This window comes from Manis pentadactyla, chromosome 4, assembly GCF_030020395.1.
Source record: "Manis pentadactyla isolate mManPen7 chromosome 4, mManPen7.hap1, whole genome shotgun sequence".
Lineage (NCBI taxonomy): Eukaryota > Metazoa > Chordata > Mammalia > Pholidota > Manidae > Manis > Manis pentadactyla.
The window spans coordinates 5861747-5888763 of NC_080022.1; the positions used below are offsets into that span (position 1 = coordinate 5861747).

The 27017-nt window shown below is 52.8% G+C and overlaps 1 protein-coding gene across 8 annotated transcripts in view; it reads right to left on the minus strand.

Annotated features, from left to right (window-relative positions):
* Positions 1 to 2306: 2306 nt before the first annotated feature.
* Positions 2307 to 27017, minus strand: part of RERE (arginine-glutamic acid dipeptide repeats) — a 429285-nt gene continuing 404574 nt past the window's right edge. For 5 of the 8 annotated variants that reach the window (XM_057499686.1, XM_057499682.1, XM_057499683.1 and 2 more), the window contains 11 exons: positions 14562 to 14724; positions 13568 to 13660; positions 12827 to 13026; positions 11419 to 11601; positions 10833 to 10946; positions 9267 to 10579; positions 8949 to 9159; positions 7883 to 8606; positions 6014 to 6160; positions 5342 to 5522; positions 2307 to 5005 (listed from right to left, as the gene is read on the minus strand). In XM_057499686.1, coding sequence (XP_057355669.1) covers positions 4972 to 5005; positions 5342 to 5522; positions 6014 to 6160; positions 7883 to 8606; positions 8949 to 9159; positions 9267 to 10579; positions 10833 to 10946; positions 11419 to 11601; positions 12827 to 13026; positions 13568 to 13660; positions 14562 to 14724 — 3363 coding nt within the window. In that variant the 3' untranslated portion in view covers positions 2307 to 4971. The remainder of the gene's footprint in view (positions 5006 to 5341; positions 5523 to 6013; positions 6161 to 7882; positions 8607 to 8948; positions 9160 to 9266; positions 10580 to 10832; positions 10947 to 11418; positions 11602 to 12826; positions 13027 to 13567; positions 13661 to 14561; positions 14725 to 27017) is intronic. The other 3 variants (XM_036925289.2, XM_036925287.2, XM_057499685.1) reach the window with 3 other exon arrangements.

A 27017-nucleotide genomic window follows, 5' to 3' on the forward strand; every position in this document is an offset into this window, starting at 1 on the left:
CAAAGCTTCCTGGGGCAGCTAGGAACCCAGTGAGGACCAGGGAAAGATGCCTCACGGACCGAGGCCTCCAAGGGCCAGCACAGAGAAGGCAGGTGAGTCCATGCCAGACTGCAGCTCCCGGGGCCCGACTCCCACCCAGGCCCTGCCTCTCCCATTAAGAGTCCCTGAGAGGGGATCACTTCGTCCTGTAGCCTTAATGGGCCCAACTGGATGGCCAGCTGCAGCAGCCTGCCCGCCCCTCGGGCTTGTCTGGCTGAGGAGCAGGGGGCCGGGGGCCCCCGTACCTCTGTCTCCACAGGCAGTGGGGAGGAGCTGTGCAGGAACGGGTGCAGGACAGACACTTCCACTTTTCTTTGAAACCTGTCCGCTTGGCCCCAGGTTCTGGTAGCAGGCCCTATCCTGATTCCACAGCTCCGAGTTCAGGACCTATCTGCACCAACTGGGTTGGCCAGGAAAGGCCGAGGGTATACTGCAAGGCCTGAGACCGGAGAGGGGCTCCTGGCTCAGATACGGGAGGGGCCCGCGTGTCTCCCTGACCTTCCACGCAGGGGCATTCAGCCCTGACTTTCCTCCTCAGGTCTTTGCACCCACAGTCAATCATACAGCTCCTCAGTTCTGCCATTCGAGGGTCTTGCAACTCCATGTTTATGTGGGAGGTCTCTGGTTTCCCTGCTATGCATCCTTACCTTGCAAGGAAGTGACCTTGATTTACCCACGTGAAACCTGTTTGTAGACACTGCCACCTGGTGTCTTTCTTAAATATTTAGCTGAGATCCAGGTGCCCTGTTTACCCATGGACATTAATATGGCAGCTGTACACCAGCCCTGCAAAGTGCCATCTTTCTAGCCCACACTTGAGCAGAACCAGAGCAGCTGCTGAGCCTCCATGCCCAAGCTGAGGGTCCACTCACAGGGCCCAAGGGTCACAGTTGCTAGATAGTAGGCCCTTTATGAATCCAGCACATGCCCATGGCAGGCCCTCTACCTCAGAATAGGGGCACAGCAGGGTGGTAACAATGGCTATAGTTGTCCACCACCTAAGAAACTCTTAGAACTTATGCAGCTCTTAGGATGGCCTTTTCTGCAACATAAATCTATATATCCATTCACAGACACTTAATGCTCAACATTTAACCTTCTTCAAACTTGACTTCATGGACTTAAGTCTACGAAGAACTGTAGTTTCATAAAGCACACGGTCTACTTGAGGGACCAGCAAAGGGGGCGCCTGGACCTCAGCTGCCCCCACCCCACCATCTCATCCATGACCCAGAACGACAGCTGCGCGCAGCCCCCAGGGTTTGTTCGCAGGTGCCTCACTTCACTCCCACCACCCATGCTGCTGAGCAGGATGCCCGCTGCTGGGAGGATAGAATTTTCTAGAGCCACTGATGTGAATGCCACTTGGCTCCCTCTGGTTGGTCAAACTTCCTCATGCCCTAATCGGTGCCCTGTGTGCACTGTTCCCCAAGTTTACCATTGTAAGGCGAATCCTGCATGGTTCAAGGGAGGTTTGTCAATAGTAAATGCTCTGGGTTGCTATTACACCATCTTCTGGAGCATCTAGAAACTCATGGCCATATCCCAGATGAAAAAACGAGCATATACATTTCCAGGGACAGTCTTAAGCTTCAGGGAGATGACCTTGATAGTCTCTGAAAGCACAACCTGAATACACCCTGGTGACTGCTGTCCCCTCATGGCCACACCTGCATCCTGCAGGCCACTTGTTGCACAGTCAGGGTGAGTCTCCCTAAGGGGGCTTGGATACATCCCCAAGCTGGAGGGCACCTCCAGCTCTGGGTGGGTAGGGGCACTGGTAGGCCTCAGGGAGAGGCAGAGAGGAGGCAAGACAGAGTGTCCAGGAGAGGAGGTGGCAGGAGGTGGGCAGTCCAGACCTTCCTAAGCAGATCAGCTGCATGCATATCCACCTTGGAGGGTGTCCACAGATGAGAGGTCTGGGGTGAATGGCAGGGGAAGAGGCCTGGGGGGAAGGGAGGGTGCCCTTGGTCCCAGGGTCATCACCTCCCCAGGGCCCTGCTCTGCTGCTTAGGTGCCCATGGACTAGAGACAGGCCCTGCCTATCTCAAGTCAGCAGGCTGGCGCACCTGCAGAGCACACGTACTCACCAGAGACCCTTCCTCCCAGACAGCACAGGACCTTTCGGGAAGCTGCCCTGGAGGCTGAGTGGTATGCCGGCAGCAGTGGGGAACCAGACTCTTCCTCTGTCCTTCCTGGCCTGGGGGAGCTGGGCAGGGGCAGTACCCCCACCCACTCCCAGGAATGAGACGGTCAACACACAGCTGTTGTAGTGTAGCTTGGTTTTATTTATGTCCACAAATATTTCAAAAAAATTACAAAATACTCAAATGGAGAGAACACAGAAGTCACGATTTTGGGGTGTCTACTGTTTACACTGTGTTATCTCATGGCAAACTACTCATATATACACTTAGCTTCAAGATATATATAAATGTGGCAAATCAGAATATACACTCTGCTCTGCTTCTGCCGCAGTGAAACGTGAAGCTCAACCTTGACAACATTGAACAAGATACATACAAAACACAGAAAAGCCAAACCAAACTTCAAACAAAAGGAAGGAAAATCCAAAAGGAAACCAAGGGTTCGGGCTTCAAAGACACCATGAAGGTCTGGGGCCTCCTAAACAAGCTGCAGGTGCCCAGGCGAGGGTTTCAGCTGTGGGTGTCAAGGGTAAGAGTCTCGGTGCGTCACCTTGGGGTCTGGGGGAGAAAACCAAAACCTAACAAGACTGCCTTCAGACAGTTTCCAAGTAGACTTCAAAGTATTACCCTCTCTCTTCTATGGAAAGATGGATGAAAGAGAAAAGCAATACAGAAAGTTTAACTGAATGGCAGGCCCTGTGTTCTACCAACAGGAAAAGGAGGCGGACGAGAAGGTGCGGGCGCACGGTGCCCAATGCCCAAGTCCGGGAGCAGCAGGAGCCGCTGCCTGACCAGAGGCTGGCGTGGAGAGGCCTTCCTCAGGAGGCAGAGCTCCCGGGAGAGGCGCACGCTCATGGCGGGTCACTACCCCTAGGGGAAACAAATACCTCCTGCCTGTGTGGCCGCAAGTTTGACAACAAAGGGTTCAGCTGAGCTCACCTCTCCTCGAAGGAGCTTAAGGCAGAAATGGAATGAGAGAAAATGAAAGAAAAAAACTATAAACATTCTCAACAGTCAAAACAATCCTCTATATGTCCCAATTAATACAAACAAGAAACGCCCCCGATGCAGGCTTGAATCCAGAACCTGAATCTGAGCTAATACCTGCCTGGTTTCTGGGTCAAAGTGCCAGCCTCTCTTCCTAACCCCCATGCAGCTTGGGTCCTGGATGCACTTCACGTCCACTGACTCACGGGCATTATCGCTTTGTTGTCTGACAGTTCTTGGACATGACTACCACATGCAATGCAGAAAAAGCCCCTAAGAATCTGAGACAAGAGGAACAGAGAAGGTAACTTCCTGGCAGAAAGCTTCTCAGTAGGTGCAGGCATCCCCAGGACTCTCCCACCCTCTGCTTTGGACAAAGTGCATCATGTCACCAACGTAGAAAGTAGAGGCAGCTCTCTGCAGGATGGCCTCACCCCTATGGAGCAGCAAGCCTGCACGCCCTCCCCAAGTTTGCAGCAATGACTCTTGTTCCTACTTCCAGGATGAAGAGTGGGACTCAACATGGTTTCCCATCCAATGTGGGTCACCAGACACAGACCTGCTCCTGGGGGAGACAAACAGGCTGCCACCCATAACTGTGCCCACTCCAGGGTCTCCCTCACTCAAAAGCAGCCTTGGGCTGTGGCAAGGTCGGCCTGGCCTCACCACAAGCAGATCCAAAAGACAACACACACAACAGGGCCCACTTCTGAGATTCCTTTGGCAAGTGTATGTACTGAGTTATTTGGAGGGAATAATTTTCTTGAATTTTCCAGAATGTTTATGAAATTGTCAGAGTATTAGAAAAGGCAGTTCATCCAGAACAATCACATGTGTGTGCATAGAAATCTGTAAGGAAATCTACAATCAGACACACACAAACATGTGTTTTCTATCCGGAGAATGGTGCACACCTAACTCCTGCACGCCAGGGACAGAATGCAAGAGGCTTGATCTGCAGATGTCTGCACCACTGGCACAGCACGAGCTGGGACAGACAGAAGAGGAACTCAGAGCAGTGCAATAGCGCTTGCCACTGTCCCTGCAAACCCCGGACGCTCACTGCTGTGCCCAAACCTGGGCCCAGGCTTTGGCCGCCTGTAATTAGTAACACCCATCTGTTCCCTTAATTAAAAGGGATAATTATATATAACTTTTTATTAAAAAATCAACTCTGTATTCTGTCAATAGCTGGTAGTAATTCACAATTAGTGGCATGGCTGGAAAAAATAGATCAGAATAGTTCACGGAAGAAAAAAAAGACTGTTCTAAAATTATTTACAGATGTAAAAAGCCATGCTGAACTTCCTCAGATTATGAAGATTTCCTACTATGTATTAAAATAAAAATTTTTTAAAAATTATAGCTCTTGGATTCCAAACTCATATGCCACCGATCTCCAAACCTTGTGGGTTTTGGAACACACGTACTGAGTGTGTGTGCACGCACAGTGAAGGGTGTGAACTGGATGCTAGCACCTACTGAGAAATCAAGGAAAGGAAAACTGAAGCCAAACCCCAGGATCGCAGGGAAGTTTTCTAGATGTTCAGTCCAGTCCAGGACTTATGAAGTTTCTGGGGGACTGTCATGCAGGGAGACCCAAACCAGTCTCAGGGAATCCTCTCTACAAACAAACACTATTATGCTGATAACATTTTTAGTTGTGGGATTTTTAAATATATAAAGAAATCTTTAGAAGATACTCCTTTTGCTTTTGTAGCTCCTATTGTATGTAAAAAGTCCTGTTTCTCCCCCCAAGAATTGGGGTTTCCACAGACAGCGTTAACAAATAAATAACTTATAACTGCTTGTCACCTTCTTTCTTCAGTCGACTGCAAAGAAAAAATAGTACTATTCAGTCATCAGGCCTAGGCAGGTGAGATCCGGTGGGACCAGCAAGCAGCTTGGGGTCCAGATGCCCCGAGAGCACTCCCACGCAGCCGACCCCCCGACCACCCTCTCCTTGGGCCTCCCTCCCATCAAGAAGGTGCTGTGGAAGCCTCCTGTAGGCCAAGAGAACAGGGCCCACAGAGCAACGGGGAGAAAACTGGCGCTTGCCCACACAGGAAGAGTGCAGTGGACCCAGCCAGAAAGGGTGTCCGTGAGCCTGCGTCAGTGGCCCCCAGGCGGGGTCTGTGGGAGCCTGCGCTCAGCCCCTCCCGCCTCACCTGTAATAATCCTCCTGACTCGGTAGGTGGCCGCCATGCATGTGGGGGTGTCCGTGCAGCCACTGCTGCTCCATGGCCAGTCTCTGCAGCTCGGCTGACTGGGCATGCATGGCCTGCAGCTGGTGGGCCGCTGACATGGGGGGCGGGATGGCCCCAGGCAGGTCTCGGGGGTAGGGGGTGCCTGCCGAATACAAAACCACCTCTGATACAGAAAGGCCAGGGGAGTGGGCCAAGGAGAAGGCCGGCAAGGAGGTCAGGTCGGAGGAGAGCCTCCCCAGAGGAGGGGCAGGGGGCCACTCATCAAGGACCCTTAGAGCAGGGGGGTCCCCCAGAGCAGAGAGGAGGCCCGAGCACAGCCCCTAGGGGCTCCCCTTCTTCCTCAGGCCCCAGCCATGTGTCCTCAGAGCAGCCTTCCTGAACCTCAGTTTACAATCAGTGCCTGTCACTTCTGCACCGTTCACCCATTGTCTCACTGGTTGTTACGCATTCATTGTCACCCCTACCTACTCCCCTGCTCCCACTCCGGTGCTGAGGGCATTAGCCTGCCTGGTCCCCAAGTGGATTCCAGGCACACAGAAGGGAGGGCAGGAAGGAAGGATGAACGGGGACAACAAACCAGACCACCAACCCAGCTCTCATACTGGACCCCTCCTTCGCCGGGCATGTTCTTACCAAAGACTGGATGACGCAGCATCTCATGCTCATGGGGGGGCTGTCCAAGCAGAGGGTTGGGGAGGGTGCCGGGCGGGTAGGGGAAGCGAGCCAGGTGAGGGCCAGCAGTCAGGGGGTCCACCAGTGGGTGAACTGGGCCTGCTGAACCTGGAAAGAGGGGCAGAAGGCCAGATGGTGGTGGTGTGGGGCTGTGGGGCTCTCTGGACCTTTGCCTGCCTTGGCTGTAATACCTGTGACTTCCCACAGCTGGCTCCTGGTCACCTGGGCCACCAATAATCCTGACCTGAAGTGCCACCCACCCCACACATACCTGCAGTGGGGCTCCAGAAAATAAGGAGCGAGTGAAGAGCAGGTGTTTACACGCTCATCTCCACCTCCTATTCCTGGCGCCACCGGCAGGCAGGGTGTCCCCACCCAACTTTACTGAAGACCCTGGATCAGCAGGGCCCATCCCACACCTGTTAGGTTCACAGGGACCCAGGGCCCTTGCAGGCTTTCCCACCCAGTGTTTCCCACCACAGCTGCTGGATGGGTGGCACCCTGGCCCCATGGCTGTCTCTCTGCTTCACCCGCGGAACCCCCAGAAGGCTGCCAGCAGTGGCCTAGGCCCCGCCCTCCTCCCGAGCGCACCTCTGGGCTCCACCTGTAGCAGTCAGCTGCCCTCTGCTGCCTTGGCTGCCAGAGGGCAGTGCTGTCCCGCCTCAGGCCCTTTGAACTTGCTCTCCCCTCCATCTGCAGGCTTCTCCCAGTTCCCAGTGACCTTGTCCTTTCACCCCCTTCAAGTCTGCTCAAAAGCCACCTTCTTGGTGGCTTCCCACAGCCTCTATATCTGCAACTCGGCCCCCACACTGGTTCCCTCTCTGCTTAGTTTTCCTCCAGGACACTGGCCTCTTTTCACAGATGTGGTTGCTGACTGCCTCCCAGATGTGGAAAGTAAACACAGAGAGGGTGTTGCCAGCATCTATAATGTGCCTGGCACACTGCAGGTATTCAGTAAATACTTGTCACCTGGGTGACTGTTGCGTGACCCAATGGCTGCCTCTCCTCGGCAGGCACTGAAGCACATCTGCTGGGGACACCTCCTATGGCCCACACTGGGAGGTATCAAAGTTCCAGGTGCCAGGGCCATGGGGTGAAGGTGGCAGCTCCCTGGCTTCCCTGGGAGCCCCTGCCTGCAGGCTCCTATGTCAGGGCTGGGTACCCAAGGGAGGAGGAACGGGGCTGCCCTCCACCCCAGGCTCTGCTATACTGGTGGTCCCCGGTGCCGGCCTGGAGGTCAGCGAGTGTGGAGTCCTGCATAGGGGCTGCACACTCACCCTCCAGGGGAGGGTCCTGGCCTGAGGCGGCCCCTCGGCAGGACTTCAGGGGCTCTCATTCCCAGAGGGACAGGCCTAGGCAGCCCTGGCAGGTGAGCCAGCTCAAAACCTGCAGAAGCCCGAGCCCCTTTCCCCAAGGGGGAACAGAGGACTGACTGTCGGCTCTCCCCCCAGTGGCCTGGAGCCTCCCTCTGGCTCCCCACGGCCCCTGGGGTCCCCATGGCCCATAGGACCGTCGGCTCTTCCCCCAGTGGCCTGGAGCCTCCCTCTGGGTCCCCACGGCCATGTCCTGCTCTCAGGGCCGGCCTCCTGCCTTGCACCCACCCCAGGGAGCACAGGCCACTCTCCCCCATCCCCTGCTCACTCCAACCCCAACAAAGGGCCAGGAACAGGAGCTCCCCTTTGTCCAGGAGGCCACAAGCAATGGCACCGGGTGACCTGGCTTCCTGGGACCTGGCAGCTCTGGTGAGCTGAGGAGCTGAGCAGGGACAAAGGCGGCCCGTGCCAGCCAGAGAGCGTGGCTCCCTGTCGGGCCCCGGGCTGGTGGGCGCACCTTGGTGGAGTGGGTCCTGCTGGTGCAGGTGCAGGTGGGAGTGGATGTGCGAGTGCTGATGGTGGTGCGGTGTCACGTTGAACATCTGCAGCCGCGCTAGCGGGTCGCCGGTCAGCGACGCCATGCGCTCAGCATGAATGCGCTCGGCCGCCAGTCTATCAGGGTAGCTCATTTCAGGTCGCAGCTGCGGGCCCGCCAGGGCCAGTCTCTCCCTCTCCAGGGGGTTCAGGCCCGGGTGGAAAGCAGCAAAAGGGTGGGGGCCCGCGGTGGGGGGCATGGTGAGGGCGCTGTGCCTAGCGAAATGCTCCATAGGGTTGGTGGCAGGATGCAGGGGGTCCAGCTCTGGGGGCTTCACCTCGAAGCCCGGCTTCATCCTCTCCCGCAATTCCCGCTCCCGGATCTCGCGCTCTCGGATCTCACGCTCCCGGAGCTCACGCTCGCGGATGGTGGGGTCGACGTTGTAGAGGCCGGGCATGTGGTAGGCCAGCAGGGGGTCGGTGGGGTTGAGGGGCATGTAGAAGGGGTGGTTACGGTTGGTGGGTGACATGACGTGGGGCCGGGCGTACTCGCTCAGAGTCCGGAGGGCAGGCGTGTCGGGTCCTATGTATGGGGGCACAGCGGCAATCGTGGTTGGTGGTGGCTCGAAGGACGGCCGCATGTGGCCGGGACCACTGAGCTGGGGGTCGCTGAGGCGGCCTTCGTGTACCGAGCCGGACGCCTTCTGCTAAAGGAGGGGAGAGTGTGAGGGGTGGACGCCCAGCGGCTCCCAGTCTGAGCCCAGCCCAGCCCAGCCCACTGGCTCCCTCCACCCCAACACTGAGACACAGCCCAGCCGTGGCCCAAGACAGGCCTGGGCCTGGCACAAGACCCCCTTGGGTCTAGACCCTCCTGGTGCCCTACAGGATGTGTGCATCCGTGAGACCAGGGTGACCCGTGTGCCGCCTCGGCTGCCTCCAAGAGGGCGGGGGCTGCCCAAGCCAGACGCGGCTCCGACCCAGCCACGAGCGTGCCAGGGGGGGCCGGGGGGCCAGGGGGGCCAGGGCGGCCTGGCCGGGCCCCGACTCACGGCCGCTCTTTCAGCCTCGCGCTCGCGCTCGCGCTCCTTCTCCTTCTCCTTCTCGCGCTCGCGCTCCTCTCGTGCTTTCTGCTCGGCCTCCCGTTTGGCTTTCTCAACGGCCTCCTCCCTCTTCTTGGCCAGTTTGGACCCCGCCAGGGGCATGAAATACAGGTCTGCACGTGCACACGAGTTGTAACCCCGGTCCAGGTGTTTGTAGAACCTAAAAAAGGCCACACCTCTCGCTGGGGGCCCTGGGAGGCCTCAGCCCGTCTCCGCTGCCCAGCCCATCCTTCCCCGGCTGCACCCAGATGCCTGGGAACCCGATACCTGGCGGACTGGCTGGCATGGCTGGGGGTGTCCACCACAGTAGGTTCAGGGGATGGGCTTCTGGGTAGGGGAGGGGGGCTCTCGGGCTCCTCAGCATCATCCAGAGCCTCCTCCTTGATCTGCACAGTGGGGAGTGGGCAGGCTGTCCCCCCAGGCATGCTGCCTCCCGAAGAAACAGCAGCAGAGCAGGGTGGTGGGGCAGAGGGACCAGATCCCGCAGGTGGGGTGGAAGTGGAAGGGCAAGTAGGAGGGGTGATGGGAGGAGGGCCCCCAGGAACAAAGGGGTGCTGAGCAAAGGGGGGCTGTGGGGGCCCTGGGTGGAGACCTGCGGGGCCATGGGCGGCAGCTGGGGGCAGGCTCTGGCTCTGGGTCAGCACAGGGGGCTGGGCAGGGGAGGAGGGCAGTGGCTGGCTCTGCGGCATGAGCTGCAGGGGAGGGGGGTGGGCCGAGGGCGGGTGGTGCGTGGACAGTGAGCTCAGGGGCTTCAGTGCTGGAGGGGGCGGAAGGTTGGCATTCATGGAGAAGGGTGAGGGCCCTGAGAGGTGAGGCGGGTGCTTGTGGGCCTGTGGTGCGGGCAGCTGGGGGATGGGCGTGGTGGGTGGGGGCTTGATGTGTGGCATGGCCAAGGGTGCTGGTGGCAGGGGCTGCTCCCGGGGGGGCTGCTGGGGCTGCAAGGCTGATTGGGTGGCGGGGGGCTGCAGGGAGGCATGAGGGTGAGCCGTCGCCTGGGAGGCAGCGGGAGGGAGGCCAAAAGGCTGAGAGGGGCCTGGGTGCTGCAGCAGGGGCTGTAGGCTGTGAGGGCCGGGTGGGCCCTGGCTGTGCAGCGGGGGCTGACTGTGGGGCGGGCCAGAGGTCTGCCCAGCAGACCCAGTCAGAGGCTGCAGCGGGGCATGCGGTGAGGGCAGCCGCTGTGGGTGCAGGGTGGGTGCCTGCTGGATGTGGGTATGGGGAGCTGCTGGGGCCTGTGGCTGGCTGGGGGTCTGGGAGGCAGAGGGGGAGCCCTGTGGAGGGCCTGCAGAGGCCGAGGCCAGGGGCCCAGGCGTGGGGAGCTGGGAGGCTCCCGGGGCGGCGGTGGAAGGGGCTGGAGCAGCTGCATTGGGGGCCTGCAGGGCTGGGGGCTGCGCCTGCAGCATCTGCTGCTGGGCGGAGGAGTCCGAGTCACTCTCGTTGTCCTGTGGGCTGGGGATGCTGGGGGACGTGCTGCGATTGTCCTGGTCAATGTCTTTGGGGTCACTGCTGCCCTCATCGTTGACGCTGCGGCTGTCCGAACTCTCTCCTTCGCCTTCGGATGGTGAGTTGGGCCGGCTGATCTCCTAGGGCCAGAGGAGGGAGGAATGGAAGCTCTCGAAGAGCAGGGGCTCCCCTGACCCTGTGTGGCTAGCACCTGGCCTGCCGATGAGGCAGCAAACCTGACCTCAGGGACCACAGGTCCTGCCCTGCCCTGGCCATGCCAGGCCCCTCCCTGGGAGACAGCGCATTGCTAGCCCCTAGGGAGGATCTGGGCTGTGGGCTTCTCAAGGCACGTCAGGTGCCAGGTAGTCAGTGTGGCTCAGCAGCAAACCTCACCTGGGTCTTTGTCTTCTTGGAGCTGGTCCTGTCGGCCTCCTCAGTGTCAGAGGCCACCTTCTCCCGCTGGCGCTTGGTGCTCTTAAGAGGGGATGAGGCTTCCTCTTTTACCTTCTGCAACAGGGAAGCCCGTGCAGAGCATCAGGCCAAGGGAAGGTGTCCCATCAGCCTCAGGGGGGAATGACTGATCGCTGGCACCTTTCTCCCACAGTCTGAGCTCTATCTCCAGAAGCAAGCAAGCTCTGGGCGGGGCCAGCTGGGGCCAAGAAGGAACAAGCATCTGGGCATGGGAATAACTTGGCACTGGGGGTAGGGAGTCTCTCTAATCACCCCACCCTCTGCCTCTATGGCCTTGGGGAACTTAAGGCAGAGCAGCGGCCTCCAAAGCTGGGAGCTGCCTTCGGCTTCCCTTCTCCAGGTTCAAGCCCGCAGCCCCAGGCCAGGGCAATGCTGGTGCCCAGGAAGGCTCCACGAACAAATGACCTGCAGCCCATGTCCAAGGGAGCGGAATACCCACTCCAGCAACCCGGGTTTTGATGGGAGGGTGGGGCTGAGCAGCTCCTACTACCCAGCCCCGGACCCTCACCTTGGCTGACTTCTTCACCGTCTCTGCTTTACTGTCATTGCTGGAGGTGCTGGCAGCACTGGGGGAGTTCCGGCCACTGGAGCGTATGTCTTCATTGATGGGCGAGGTGTGACCATCGGGGCTGGCTGGCTGCTTCTTTCGACCACTGCGCAGTGTAGACATCTGCCTCCCCAAAACCAGAGACTGGTGAAATTGGACCCAGTTCCCACGTGAGCCGCCTGAACCCAGCACGCACATAGCAACCTCAAGAGCAGTCCCCACCAGGAGCCAGCCTTGTGTCAAATCCCAGCCCCTGGGCACCTGAACAATGGGCAGCCCTGGCTATCCATCGTGGCACAGGGTGAATGAGGGAGGAGGAGTGAAAGATGGGTTCACATGTTTTGAAAAGAGAGAAATTCTCAACTTAAACCCCAAACACTCAAATTCAGGGACTGTCCCGAATGACGTGGACCGGGCATAAGTGAGGCTTTCCAAAAGGCAGCAGGCAGGGGTCTGCTCTGCCAAGTTCTCCAGAGAACAGCCACACACAGAAGTCAGCGTTACATCACCTCATCGTCTGCTTATTCCATTTGACTTCCCACTCTCCCGACCAAACCCAACGAGTGTCAACCGACAGGATGGGAAGTGACCCAGAGAGCTGCCAAATAATGAAGCTCAGCTCCTGAAGCCACCAAGCACTTGAGCATGTTTCTGTAAGGCCACAGGGGCTCAGAAGAGATGGCGATACAATGATTCACACTGGTCCTCCATCCGCTCCCCTTTGCACAAGCAACAGCTGGATGGCCAGGACCCCAGGGCCAGAGGAAGATGGATGGTGCTATCTACCTGCCTGGAAGGGCCACTGGGGAGGTCAGCACTGTGGGAAAAGACCCTGGTGGTACCCTCAAGCCCCAACCTGGAAATTTTTGTTCCCAAAGGTCCCTGCCACATTCCCAATTTGGGAAACAAAGTCTCTTAATGGAAGGGGCTACACAATGAGTAGAAAAATGTACCTAAAGTTCTGAAAACGACATCAAATACATGAAAAACCTGCGAGCTTCAAACAGCAGAGATCTGCCACACTAGAGTGACTGGTTCATGGGCCAGAGGAGGGTGTGAAGGCCTTGGAGAGCCTGCACTGACCCAGAAACCAAGACTGAAGGGCCCTCTGTTAAAATCAGCTCAGGACGTGCACCCCACTGACTCCTCCAGGGGGAGGCCAGGGAGGGAGACAGCAGAGGCCCTTCCCAGCCCCACAAGCAAAGCTAATGCTTCTGCACAAATCCCTGCACCCGAAGGGGTCTGGTTCTTGACCTAAACTAAAATACTCCCTGTCCCCCTCCTGGAGGACCCAGGCCCCCAAGCATCCAGGTAACCTGAAGACGTGGTCAGAGCCCGAGGCTCCAGTCACCTAGTGGCAGGGACTCACCGAGCCACGACTCCGCCGCGTCCTCATGCTATGTTTCCCACTGAGCCCATCATCTTCCTCTTTGACAGGTTTGAACATAAATGGAGGGGGGTCCACAGGCTTCTCGATGGGGGGGAGCTCGCCGTATTTCTTGAAGTGAATTCGACAGTCTGTGCACAGCAGGATATTCTCCCTGCCCCCGTGGTGCCAGTCTTTGGAGGCTATGTGAGGGAAGGGGCAGTTGGCAGTGGGTATCCACCTTGAAAACCAGCATCCTTGGGGACATCCAAGCAGGGCTCCTTCCCCAGGCTCAGCCAACCCTGCTGCCACAAGAACCATGCAGCACTGGGCTCGGACAGACACCCACTACTCAGACAGCTTGGGTGCTGCCGACTCCCGGCTTGCTCCCAGGGTGGGGATGGCCTTCAGGTCTACCCACCATCCGCACCTCACCTCAGGGTGCCCAGAAGGAGCAGGCAGCATGCTCCCAGAAAACCCACGTGCCACCCATGCCACCCCAACCCCTGGACCTTGAGCAAATCTGTCCTACCCACTGGTCAGCACTCCATACCTACTGCAGAACAGGGCAGTGGAGTAAAATAAGCATTTTCACTTTTCTCAAGCAACCAGGAAGCACAATACAAACGCCACATCAGTTACTGCCCTAGCAGGTGTCCAATTCAATTCCTGAAATGTTCAGAACCCAGGAGGGCCTGAGCCTGGCCTGCTCGAGGAACGCCTACCACCCCAAGCCCCACTTACTGGTGGTGAAGCAGTGGCGGCAGGCGTAGCCCTTCAGCTCCTGCTCGCTGTCCTCACTGTCGAAGTCATCCTCGCTGGCTGAACTCAGGTCCACTGCGCATGGTGGGCATACAGTGGGGGTGGGGGAGAAGCCATCACGCTTGGCCAACACTCAGGTCACATGACCTCAGCCTGCCCCAGGCTCTGAGCCACCTCTCAGCGTGGCCCAGAAGCTGAGGCAGACAGTGTCCATGAAAGACCACTCTGAATTCCTCAAGGGCCTGCCATGCCAGATTCTGGGGGGCTGATGTCACACCTGAATCCTAGGGTGGCTGGCATTGATGCCCACAACTGGGGCAACTGAAAAGGGCAAAGTGCATCCATGATGCCCTCCCTGACATACCCGAGCTTCTTGAGGAACTCCCTCTCCACCAAGTCCCACCCATGCAAGCCCTACCAGATCTTTCCTGTTTGCATGCGCAACATACAGGTGCTCAGGTCAAGTGCCCTGGGCCAGGACACAACCAAAGGCACCAATTTAAGTTTTTAAGGGTTAAGAAAGTATGGGCTTCGCTGTCATATTAGATTGCATGTCATACTGGGACCCACAGGGGCATCTTGGTAAAGCAGGAAAAAATGTTAGCCTGATCTTACTGCTACCACAATACAAGTGCAGCAAGAACCCAAACGGCACCACCACTAAGTGGAAACCCTCATTTGAAGTTATCAAAAGCATCTCAGTCCAAGGCCAAGACTTACATTTTTATAAAAAATTATAATAAATTCAGAGTACTGCATACATTTGAACATTCAAATAATGTGTAAAACCCTCCCTAACCAATTCCCCAAGTCAGTGTGACATTTAGGACAAGCTTCACACACGTGCACACGGCACAGTGTGCACACTCTCCTGGGTGGTCGGCTCCAGCCCACACTGTGACAAGGACACCTGTCTGTGCAGGCCCAGAGCTGGGACATGTGAGCAGGTGGCTGTGTGTAAACAGCCCCCACTTACAGAATTCACTGGAAGGGGGTCTGGAGGGCGTGTTGACGGGTGTGGACGCGGTGCGGGTCTTGATTCTCCTGAACACAGCCTGCCTGCGGTGCCTGCGGTGGGCCCGGGAGCTGGCTGCTTCAGGGGTTTTCTTCCAGTAGTAGTAGAAGGTGATTAGTTCCCCCTGCAACAAAGAAGGGCTAATTGTAAGGGAAGGGTCTGAGGGGTCTGCCTTTTCCATGTCCCCCAGCATGCCCTCTTTCTTCTGCCAGGTGCAGGAGCCGGGTTTGTAACAGCTGTTCTGGAGAGGGGTACAAAGAAGAACGGTTTGCTCCTGGAGTCCTGAGGGGAACAGGGTTTGCTCAAGACACACCCAGTCAACTGGGCAAATGTCTCCTCAGACCAGCAGAGCATGACTTCCAGACGTGAGGAATGTGTACTCCTCCAACAAATGCCTGATGGGTGCTACGATGTGCCAGACACTACCACTGCTCTAAGCACTGGAGGTGCATCAATAAATAATCAACAGAAAGGAAAATCCCTGCCCTCTACCTCTGTGCGTGTGTGCATGTGTGTGCTCATGCAGAGCATGTTTCCCTCACAGCATTCCAGTGAAATCACACAGGTGAGACAAGGAAACACCTGGACAGTAAGCCTACTCTAGACACAACCAAAGAAAACAAGTGAGGTGGCAGGGAAACAGGGCCAGGAAGAGGGTCGGGAAGAACAGAGACCCAAAGCCAGAAAAACTGCTCTACAGCCTCCACCCCGTTCTGAATGCCCGAACCACCAAGCTGGCACAAAGTCCTGAAGGTGATGACTGCAGCTTGACCAAGAGAAAAACTACATGGGGACAAACACATGGCAGTGCTCACGTGGAGCTGAAATGCCATGTGTCACAAGGTCAGTCTTTAAGGCAAAAGGAGCCACTCTTTTTGCAGCCCAGCAGAGAGAGAGGAAGGGCGTGGTTTGTTTTTTTTAAATTATCACTGATATACAATCTTATGATCATTCACCCATATTATCGAGTTGTCCCCCCACATTGCAATCACTGTCCATCAGTGTAGTAAGATGCTAGAGTCATTACTTGTCTTCTCTGTGCTATACTGTCTTCCCCATGGTCTTCCCCTACTATGTGTACCAATCATAATACCCCTCAATCCCTTTCTCCCTCCCTCCCCACCCCTCCCCTTCAGTAACCCCTAGTCCCTTCCTGGAGTCTGTGAGTCTGTTGCTGTTTTATTCCTTCAGTTTTGCTTTGTTCTTATGCTCCATAAGTGAGTGAAATCATTTGGTACTTGTCTTTCTCCGCCTGGCTTATTTCACTGAGCATAATACCCTCTAGCTCCATCCATGTTGTTGCAAATGGTAGGATTTGTTTTCTTCTTATGGCTGAATAATATTCCATTGTGTATATGTACCACATCTTCTTTATCCATTCATCTACTGATGGACACTTAGATTGCCCTCATATCTTGGCTATTGTAAATAGTGCTGTGATAAACATAGGGTGTATATGTCTTTTTGAATCTGGGATCTTTTTTTCTTTGGGTAAATTCCTAGGAGTGGAATTCCTGGGTCAAATAGTATTTCTATTTTTAGTTTTTTGAGGAACTTCCATATTGCTTTTCACAATGGTTGAACTAATTTACATTGCCACCAACAGAGTAGGAGGGTTCGGAGCAGGGGATGTTATAGAAAAACAGAGAGGACATGAGCCCAAATGCAGCTTAAAAAGGCGGGTGGGGGGCAGGCAGTGGTACACTTTTAGCACCCCCACCCTGGGGCTGGGCAGGCATGCTGCACACACAAATGGGTGAATGGCATATTCAGCCAACCCTGGGTGATGAAGACTAATTTTTAAAACAAACATCCAGAGATAATAATAAAGTGCCTGCAACTGGAATTTTTTTTTTATTGCTTAAAGCAGAGAGAGAGCCTAAATCACAATGATGTTCTCAAATTAAATCAGTACTGTGAAAAGGTCAATTAACTTGGCCACAGCCCCATTCTGCTTCAAGGAAGGCTTACTGATTTGTGAATGGAGGAGCCAAGAAAGAAGCAGCAAAGATTTTGTTCTCCAGTGACTGGAGATCTGGCTGGACAGACTGGTCCTGGGGAGGCAAAATGAGACAGAGAAACGCAGATACTATGAACAAACTCTTGCAACTGACAGAGTCAGAGGAGGTTTTACTAAAACACTCCCAGAGGCAAGGGCCTTGGAACAGGATGACAAGTACATTTACATCAGAGAGGCAGGCAGATTTTAAGGGGGAGACAGCTTCCGCAACGCAAGTGATGCATGCTCATTGAGTTCTGGAGTCTGTGTCTGTGCACTTTTTAAGTAGGACCCCAACTGTCATCAGATCCTAAAAGGAGGGCCGAGACTCAAGAGGAACTTCGACTGGCTTCCATGAGCCGCAGCATGCCATCTCTTGGAACTACGGATGTTCCAGTCTTGCCAATCACCATGTAACAAAATGCTAATGACTGCCAGTATTTAAAAGGTGAAGCACGACCCCAGGGCAAGGAGGTTGAGCATATGCCTGGCCACCCGCGCGCGTGCCCACCCATTCTGTTCTCAGTCCCATGGATGGTCAGTGAAGTGCAAGGGGAAATGGAGGAGCTGCCTATGGATTTCCGGCTTGCCTCTCACATGTCGGTCTATGACTGCCCCCTGTGGTGCTGGAGAACCCTGGGCCCTGAGGCCACGAGGAGAGAACCTCCAGGCTCCTGCCTCTTAAGCACCCACCCTCCGGACCTGGAGAGTCACTTACCTACACTGATCTGATACTGCTGGCCGGCTGGAGGGAACAAACTTATAAATCCACCAGGGGATTAAGAGACCTGTGCTGACAAAAAACCGACCTGACTCTGGTTTTCCGGAGGAAATACAGACCAGAAGCTAAGGCAGGTCCCCATCACCCTTCAAATCCTTTCATCAGTTCAAAAGGGCAGCTAACGCAGTGAGTCACAGCCCAATCCTAAAGCTGGAAAGAAGAATGAGAAAACCCCAAGCCGTTCCTCCCATCTCCCCCTCCAGCTGAAGCTGTTCTGGGGGCCAGCAGACGACAGGGGTACAGGATGTAAGAGGTAAGTGAAGCTACAGGAGATGGAAGGAAACAAAAACGGGAAAGCCGGGCAGGAAGGCACTTGGGGCTGCCAGACCACGGCGCTCCGGGACCAGGCTGTTAAGAGGACTACACAGCACTGGTCTGTAGCGCAGTGTTGCCTCATATGGCTACAAGGGGTTATTTCCACTTTCATACATGAATATTGTGAAAGAGTTTCAAGTGGTTTTAAAAGATGGTATAACTTGCAGATTAAATTGGGGAAGCCAGAGTTCAGCGAGGCTACGAGACTGGCCCAAGGCCAAACACCAGACAGAAGGAAGACCCAGAAAAGCCCAGGTCACAACTTTAAACCTTTACTCCTGTTCAGTGATCTCCTCGAGTATGTGAGAAAGTCAGGAGATTTTCTAAAAGAGAACTAATATTGAAATAAACATCAACTTTTTGTCAATACGTAACTAACAGCTTTTCAACAAGGATAAGAGTCCCGAACAGATTCCCATCATCTAACCATCAAGGATCAAAACGACCAATGCAGAAGGGCTCTAAGGCTCTACAGATCTAAAATTAGATGCTAACAGGAAAGAATATACATTTTTATATTCAGGAAGATGGGGGAGAGACAGAACTCTCAGACACTACTGCTGGGAATGTAAAATGGTCAAACCACTCTGTGAAATTTTGGCGGTTCTTACAAAGCTAAACAAACATTTACCATATGACCCAGCGATTGATTCCACTCCAAGGTGTTTACCCCAAAGAAATAAAAACATGTGCTCACACAAAGACTTTTACACAAATGTTCACAGAAACTTTACTCTTAGTAACCAAAAGCTGGCAACACTCCAAACGCCCCTTCGCAGAAGAATGGGTAAACACATATGGCACACCCGCGCCCCAGACACTACTTGGCAGTAAAAAGGAACAAAGTACTGATACACGCAACGCCACAGATGAACCTCTAAAACATCATGCTGAGATAAGCAGCCAGGCACAAAAGGGTACAGACTGTATGATTCCAGTCTAGAAGGGCAGATCTACAGTTACAAAAAAGCAAATTGGTGGTAGCCTGGAGTCTGGGGAGTCACAAACTGCCTATAAAAGGACACAAACATTTTGGGGTGATGGGAATACTCTATAAATGGATGGTGGTGTTATTTAGAGGGAGGTATACAGCTGTCAAAACTCACTGAACTGTGCACTTAAAGTGGGTGTATTTTAATGGCATACATACCAATGATCCATCAATGAAGTTGACTGGAAAAAAATTCCAGACCGGGTTTTATTAGTTGCCTCTCAACCACTGTAAAGTCCGTGAAGGGATTAAACACTGGAATGGAGCGAATCCAGGAGGATTAGAAAGAGCATACTGGTGACTGCATGGGTGGCTAGGTCTTGAGCACAAACAAAAGAACATGTCAGGGAAAGCTTTGGTTCTACAAACAGGGAGTGAAGCAGCTCTAGGCCTCACCAGGAATGAAGTCAATTGAACTTTAATCAAACATGCACAGTGTGTGCTGCAGAGACCCACTGCACATAAATTCAGGGAACAAAAGCTGTTGCAGAATCAATAGCTCACTGAAACATTAACACAGGCAATCATTGATCAAAAGGCAGCTCCACAAAGGCAGCCTTGCAAATTAGCTCCTGCTTTTGCTTGCAAGCAAACACAGGGGCATAAATGTTGTCGACATGAATAGCCTATAATGATCATTTTGTTCCTGGTGCTCTCACCTCATCTCACAACAAGGCCTCACAGCCAACACACCTCGCATCTCGGTGCTGTAATTGTACCCAGCACGAGTAACTAAACTGGTTTAGTGCCTGGGCAAAAAAGGAAAAGAAGGGGCGAAGTCATCTCCAACTGACATCTTCACGGGCTACAGCTCTTGCCAAGAGAAGTGCTCAAATTTGCTGGCTTGTATTTAGCAGATTCTCTCTCTCACTCTCCAACTCCTTTGCCTGTTCTTTGGCGTGTGTTGTGGGGTGGGGGCCGGGGGCTGGATTTCCCAACAGGTCATATGCAAAAAGCCATCTCAGTAAGAGGTTTGTTCCTGGGTTTAGGGACCAGCTTCCCTCCGAGGCTGGCCCTCTATACAGCAGGTCTTCTCCCCAGACAACCCACTCAGCTGGGGTTAGAGGACAAGGCACCATTAGGTTTCTCTGATTCTCCATCAAAATAAAAACAAGGCACGAAAGAAGAAGGAAGACAAGTAAGTTACTCAGTGCTGTGCTCTGCCTGGGTGGGTGGGAGCCAGGGGAGGGCACAGAGAGGAGAGTCGGGCTGACAGCGGCTCTGGGCACCAGCAGTCAGGCTGCTCCTGTAACTCAGAAGCTTCCTGCTCTCAGGCCACTTGACATTATTAGGAGGAATGTTTCTTCCTTTGGCCATCATTTTACTTTGGTGCCTTGTCTTATTATGCTGTGGGTCCCTCACATTCACTCAGCCCAGAGCATGGGACTCCCTGCGCGGCCCCATCGCCTGGGCAATCCAGGCTGAAGCAATGGCGGCTGGGGCTGCTCAGTCCTGCCAGTTTACCTCTTACAGGTCACTTTTCAGGCATAATCCCATTTCAGGTAAGTTCTACTGGTATTTCTGGGCCCAGTTCTGCTTTACTTGGGAAAAGAGACTGGTGATCTGTGCCAGGCCAGAGTGGGTGCCCACTGTGGGAGTGTGTTGGTGTGAGCAGACATGAAATGGGGTGGGGGTCTGGAGGTGCCAACCTGACAGAGGCTCCTTCCCGTCTCACCGGCAGGTCAAGCGACCCGCAGCCTACAAGCCTAAGTGCTATTTAATTTCCCTCAGGCATTGCAATGCTAAGGGAAGAGAACCTGCAAGCTGTCCCCCACCAATTGAAAAGTAAGTTTTTCTTGCAAAGTAAGAGACCTTTGGGGAAATGAGAGCAGAGGCAGCTGGCTAAAGCGGGAAGGCCCTGTAAGCATTTCACACATCAAGGGCTCCTTCTCCCAAGCGTGTCTGTCCACAGTACTGAGCACAGGGGCAGCTCCGCACTACCCGGGACTGCCTACACCTTAGCCCAGCACTGACTCCTCAGGAGAAGTCCTCTTGGGAGGCTGATGCGGAGGAAGATAGTCTACTATTTTTGTTCCGTATCAGAGGTGTAAGGGCACACCCACAACTGAGCTCACATTTTTATGATTATAACAATATTATTATTGCCACAACCACCGAAAGAGGTCTGGGCACCCCAAGGTGGTAGTGGTGGTGGTGTGCACATGGCAGAAGATGACGTCCAGGGACCCCAGTACCTCAGAGCCCAGGGTGTCTGCAGCCTGTCGTCCACTATCAGGTTTCTCTTTACAAGCCAAGGAAGGCCTCAGCCTTTTTATTCAGAGTACAGAGCAATGTTCCATATCTTCTGTTCTCACATGATTCTGTGACCCCAGAAAAAATTATGACAACTGCTGGTCTTACACTTACATCTAGGAATGCCCTAGAAAACCAGGGTGCTGCCTCCTTGTGCATGTATGGAGAGGAGCAGAGGTGGGGAGGGGGGGTGGGTGGGGTCTACTCCAGGTTTCTGCACCACAGTGAGGGCCCAGGCGCCAGCCTCAGAAGGTCCCCAAGAGAACCACCCACAAACGCCCTTTCCACCGGTGAGCAAAAGCTGCAGCCACTTTCTTTACCACCAAAGTTTCAACAGGCATCCTCTCTGAGCCAAGCACCACCTCGTAAAGAAGAGATCGGGGATGGGGAGGCAGGCCTGGAAGCTGCTCATGGGTAATTATAAATAAAGCTTCCTTCTGGGGCTACTTTACAGGCCTTTCTTTAAGCCCACTTAGAAAGTAAGCATTTAGAAGAAATTATTTTAATTATTTAAGACATATTAATTTTCTGGTGCTAAATAAATATTTCAACATGAATATATAGAATAAGCACAGCTAAATGCTCTCTACACACTGCCTAAATGCCAAGTACAATTAGTTAGAATCAAAATGTTGCTCCCCTGCCAAAACTTTTCTTTGAAGAACATCCTTCAGTTACTATGTAGCTCCTTCTTTGGAGGTCTAGGTAAAGAAGGTGAAGAAACTCACTACTACTTCCTGGATGGACTGGAGAGAAAATATGTTCTTCCAGGGAGAAGTTCCAGCAAGCACTCAGGAGTTCCTAGACAAGCCTCAAACCCAGCAGGGGCAGGAAGGAGAAGGCAATACGGCCCAGAGCTGCCTCTCAGACTTCATCCCCACCCCAGGGCCCTAAGAGTGGCCAAGTCTTCAAGGAAACGAGGCTCTGGCTATGGGACACATGTCCTCACATGCATGGGACATGTCCCCCAGGAAACACTCCACCTGGAATGCTTGGATGCTGTGCCCAGGCTTGGCTCCACATCCACCCCTGCCTGAGAATTACAGCTGCATTATTCTTGGCAAAAACTACTAATTGAAGGGTAGTGAAGCAAGTCAGTGAAATTTCCTAACACAGACTCCTATGCAAGTTATCCTTTGCTTTCACTCCCTGAGGATCGAGGGCTAGAGCTGACAAGTGTTTAGAGTATCTGAGCTGAGAAGCTGGCACTGGGTAGAGCCATCAGCTAGGTTTAGGAGCAGCCACCTTTACAGATCTCCCTCCAGCAGGCAGCTGGTTGTCTTCCAGCAACAACTTTGGTAATTAAAGCAGTGCTCTCCTGGGCTCCCTCTTTTGTTAACCAACAGAATCCCCGAATCCCCAAAGGAGCCCCCACACTGTCAGCCAGCTCTGCTGCTTATCATTAAATACCACCTCTATGGTCTCAGAGTACATCTGATAGAATGTTCATCTGCCTGGAGGCACACAGCAGAATCACACCTCCTGCGTGCAAGAGGCTGGAACGGCACCTGACCTAACATGCCACACAAGAGGAAGCCTGGCGGTGAGGAGGCAGCCTGCTCTGGGCAAGCCAATCCCTCCTACCCACCTCCAGCTCCTCTCCTGGGGAGACGCAAAGCAAGTGAAGGTCTCCTGGGTTTAACTAGCTGTAACAATGCCACATTAAGATGCTCTTGGAGATGTTCCTGAAAAAGTACTCCCTCCATCTCTTTTATAAAAAAATCCCAGTTGGGCAGGGTAAAGAAAACAATTTTTAAAAATAATCATTACCACTACATTTGTACATCGTTGCTGTTTTCAACCAAAATTGTAAAGCGATTTCCTCAGTTCTATGTTGCTTTAGTTGCTGACCTCAGCCACATCAGATCCTACGGCAGGTCCCACACCTCCACCTGGATATCCAGGCCTTGAGATCCCAGCTGACCTCCCACACTGAGACAGGGTCAGTCTTCCCAGAGCCCAGCTCTGACCTCATTGCTTCCCTCTCCAAATCATCGGAGGCTCCTCAAGGCCAAGAGAATAAGGCCCAGCTGCTTGGCTGCATCTTCTAGGCCTTTCCCTCTCGTCCCCAGAAGACCTCTCCACTGCATTCCCAACCTCTCACGGCGTTCGGCCTGTCTGCTGTTCTTCAGTGCCTTCTTTCTGCCTGTGGGATGCAGCCCTCCGAACTACTCACGCTCGTCTCCTCTTCCCCAGTCAGGGCTCAGGTTCATCACAGGCGTCATCTTCTCCTGGAAGTCTTCCTTTATCCCTGGTCCCAATTACCGTGATGTCATTTACACTCCTAGATCTTTCCTTTCCAGCAGGGCCCTCCTGGTACGTACAGGATACACATACACAGACCCTTGGATGTAACCATGAGTGTGCCCTTCCTGCATCCCCAAGTCTAATCTGTGAGTGTCCCAGAGGTCTAGGACATCTTGAATAAAATGAGCATTCAGTAAACATTTGATGGAATTATTATTTTCTGAGAATTAAAGTTCACATGAAATTAACCCTAAAAGGATTAAACTTTTGAGAAATGGATACAAGACTGCCAACTTTTAATTTTGTTAAGTAAGGTCATTAAAAGTAGCTGCCTCCTGATCTCATTATTATTTCATAAAAGAAATGACATTTCTACAAAAGTAGAAAAGATGAACAATCTCCAAATAAGAAGAGTTCCTTAATTTGATGTTTTGTGTTATGACTACATTGTTCTTATTGTTTCGCCTCCCACAGGCCAGTGAAAACTTACTCCATGAGTGTGCGCCAGTCTTTGCAAGTTGTGCCCTAAAGGTGAGCATCATGGGCTGGCAGGAGGGAGGGTTTAGGAATCCAGTGCTGCCTCTTTCTTGCTTGGGGACTTTAACAAACCAACAGATCACTTTTACTGGGCTATGAAATCTGCCACGATGCTACCAAGGCACTAGAATTATGTGCCTTCCATACTGTAATATACCGACTCTCCAAAAGGCACCCTAACAGACAAGTATCTTCATTTTACCTGCTTTACAAATGAGACAACTCAGCACAGGGAAATCAAGTCACATGGCCAAGCCCACCTGACTTCAATCAGCCCTGGGGGTCTGATTCCAGAGTCTCATATGCTCTTAACCACTCTGCTTAAATCAAGGGGAAATAGCCATCTCCATTTTTTTTTAGCCAGAGGCTCAAATTTGGGTTATCTTTGATCTGTGGAATTCAGTGCCACAGCATCTTAAACTCTTACCTGGACCCTGAATAGCTGTAGCTAAAGGCACAGCAAAGCACCGTGCATCCCTGATAACAGGTGGCCAGCCTTCCACCTCAAGTACCCATGAATTTCAGAACCACACCTACTTGAAGCAACCTCAAAAATACCAGAACACATTGGGTAGGCACAGGTGCACAATCAGAACTATGCACAAGCCTAGAGAAATATTTTTTACTTCCTACACCAAGAACAAACTCCATGGACTATACAGGAGAGACCCTAGGAGCCCACAACCACGACACTCCACCCCACCCCATGACCAACGACCTGCTCTCCATGCCTCAAGCCATCCAACAGCTAATGCGGTAGGAGAAACCCTCTGGCCTACTTCTGGCTCTAGGCTGAATATGTCACAGGGATGTGCTAAACAGGTGGCCTTCACAGGCCTCCTGACCCCAAAGCAGTGACTGTCCCTTCTCTGAGGAAGGTTGAGTTTTAGATCAGGTGGTATCCCTCAAGAAACAACTTCTGCACATGCTACAAAGCATCTTCTGAAATTTGCTCCAGCTGAAAGTATCTACTTAGAGCAGTGCTTTGAACTGTGCTCAAAACCATGGAGATGGTTCAGGGGCCACTAGGATTAGCCTCCTGAACCTGTTTATTGCCACCTCACCACACAGCTTGATGAAAAATCTATCAATCAAGTGAGCAATAGAAGATTCTTCTGCTTAACCAGAAGCAACAACAACAATAAAAATAAATAAATAACAGATTTGGAAACAACTCATTAGAGGGCAGAGATCAAGGCCATCACAAACTGGTCGCAAGCCCAGCCTGAATGGAGGGGCTCCCAGCCACGTGTGGGGCCTACACCAGCCTCTGGCACAGGGGCCGAGGCAGTCCTGACGCTGTGACAAGTCAGCCTTCACTTAACATGAATTTACAGACAAGCACCCACTTGGGAGCCTTTATTTTTTCTTTTACTGGCTGTTTGTTTAAATAAAGGCTGTTACATTTGAAGTACAGTAATGCCAACACACCAGGAGTTTCGTTGTTTTGTTTTCTCTGTAGGGCTTCACAAACCCCAAGAATTCATTCGCTGAAATCAGTTTTCTTTCCTACTAGCTGAATACCTTCATTATTTCCTGAATCCATTTTATTGGAGTTCAGCAACAGGGCAAGTGGGATTCCGCCACCACCGGCTCTATTACCACATCACCCTTAATGTTTTCCAGTTCTTGTTAACTAAACAATTCTACCAGTAAAAGGGGAGATGAGAAGACAGGAAAAAAAGAAAGCCATAAAACTGTTAAAACCGCCATTCTCCATCTCGTAAACATTTTTCTATTTATCGGGTCTTTCATTAAATGTGCAATCTTATTATCCCTGCATAGCATCAAAGTGACATCTGTCAGGGTCAACCTATAAAACACACATCGGCAATGTAACATTAAAGACGGGAATGGGACAAAGATGAAGGGTGAGAGAGGGCGGCATGCCGCAGGATGCTTTAAAGGGATCACCAGTTATATCTGTGCGTTTCCCGAGGTGATGGCTGAATGACAGCGGCTGGAGGGAAATCCATTTTTGAGCTCAGAATGGATGGTTAAGAGAAAAAATGTTTTTGTACTGGAAGCATGTAATGACTGCCAGGAAATGAGAACAGCTACTCTAGCAACATTGCTCCTTATATTTTATGGTTTTTATGGATGCATAGCAAATTATCAAGTACAACCCATTTTTGCAAGTTGAATTTTACAATAAAGGTCAGTCTTCCTCATTACAAAGAAAGGATGGAAAAGAATATTTAATTTTGTTATTGTATCACATATATTTAATAAAAGGGAGAAGCAGATATTACTCTTCAAACCTTAAAAACACAATTACACTAACATATATTCCTTCCTAGATACTGATGTGAGACATGTCATCACTTTCACCTGAATTCTGGATTTAACCTAAAGCGAGGATCTTAGAAAATCCAGACAAACTTGCAAAACAAATCTGCCCTCTCGTCTTACACTGTGGCCAGCAGCTGTTTCACAATGGCCTTTAGCACAAAGAACTCTAGGAAGGGTGATGGGACAGCAGCTATCTTCAAACAAGCTGTGATGGGCTGAGTTGTGTCCCCGCCAACTTCATGCATGTTGCAGCCATAACTGCGAGCCCCTCAGAGTGTGTTGTGTCCCTACTTGGAGACGGGGCCTTTGAAGAGGCAACTAGGCTAAGTGAGGTCATTAGGGGGAGTCCTAGGCCAAAGTGACTGACGTCCGTACAAGAGGAAAATTTGGACATAGATGAGTACAGAGGGAATACACAAGGAGAAGACAGCCCCCTGCATGCTGAGGAGAGGCCTCAGAAGAAACCAACCTGCGTTCTCCTCGATATTGGACTTCTAGGCCTCCAAATGTGAGAAAATCAATTTCTGTTGTTTAAGCCACCCAATCCTTGGTACTTTGGACAGGACCTAAGGACACAGCTTCAAGGTTAGTGTCTAGGTGCAGATGATGCCCACTAGACCCCAAACTCCTCCTGGCTGTGAGAAGACCTTATGGAGCTGACCGCCAGCAGGGGAGGACCAGAGTTTGCTTGGGAGAAAGGAACAGGTGCCAAAGAGGAGCAGCAGCGTGGCAAGGTGGTAGGACAGCTGGCCACTTACAGCTCTGACTACCATGTGGGCACACAGGCCCCCTAAAATTGGGGGCCAAATCTCCCCTTTGACTCTAGTAGCTCTAGATGTCATATTTCCACATGGGTTTCCTCACAACTGCGTCGTTGTGGCCCAGGAGAACCAGCCAGACTCCAGTACACCTCAGAGAGTCCTTGGATGTAAGACAGCTGACTCACCTGGAGGTACATGGTGGGAAGGAAGAGAACTGTGACGGGGGACAAATAGGTCCCCC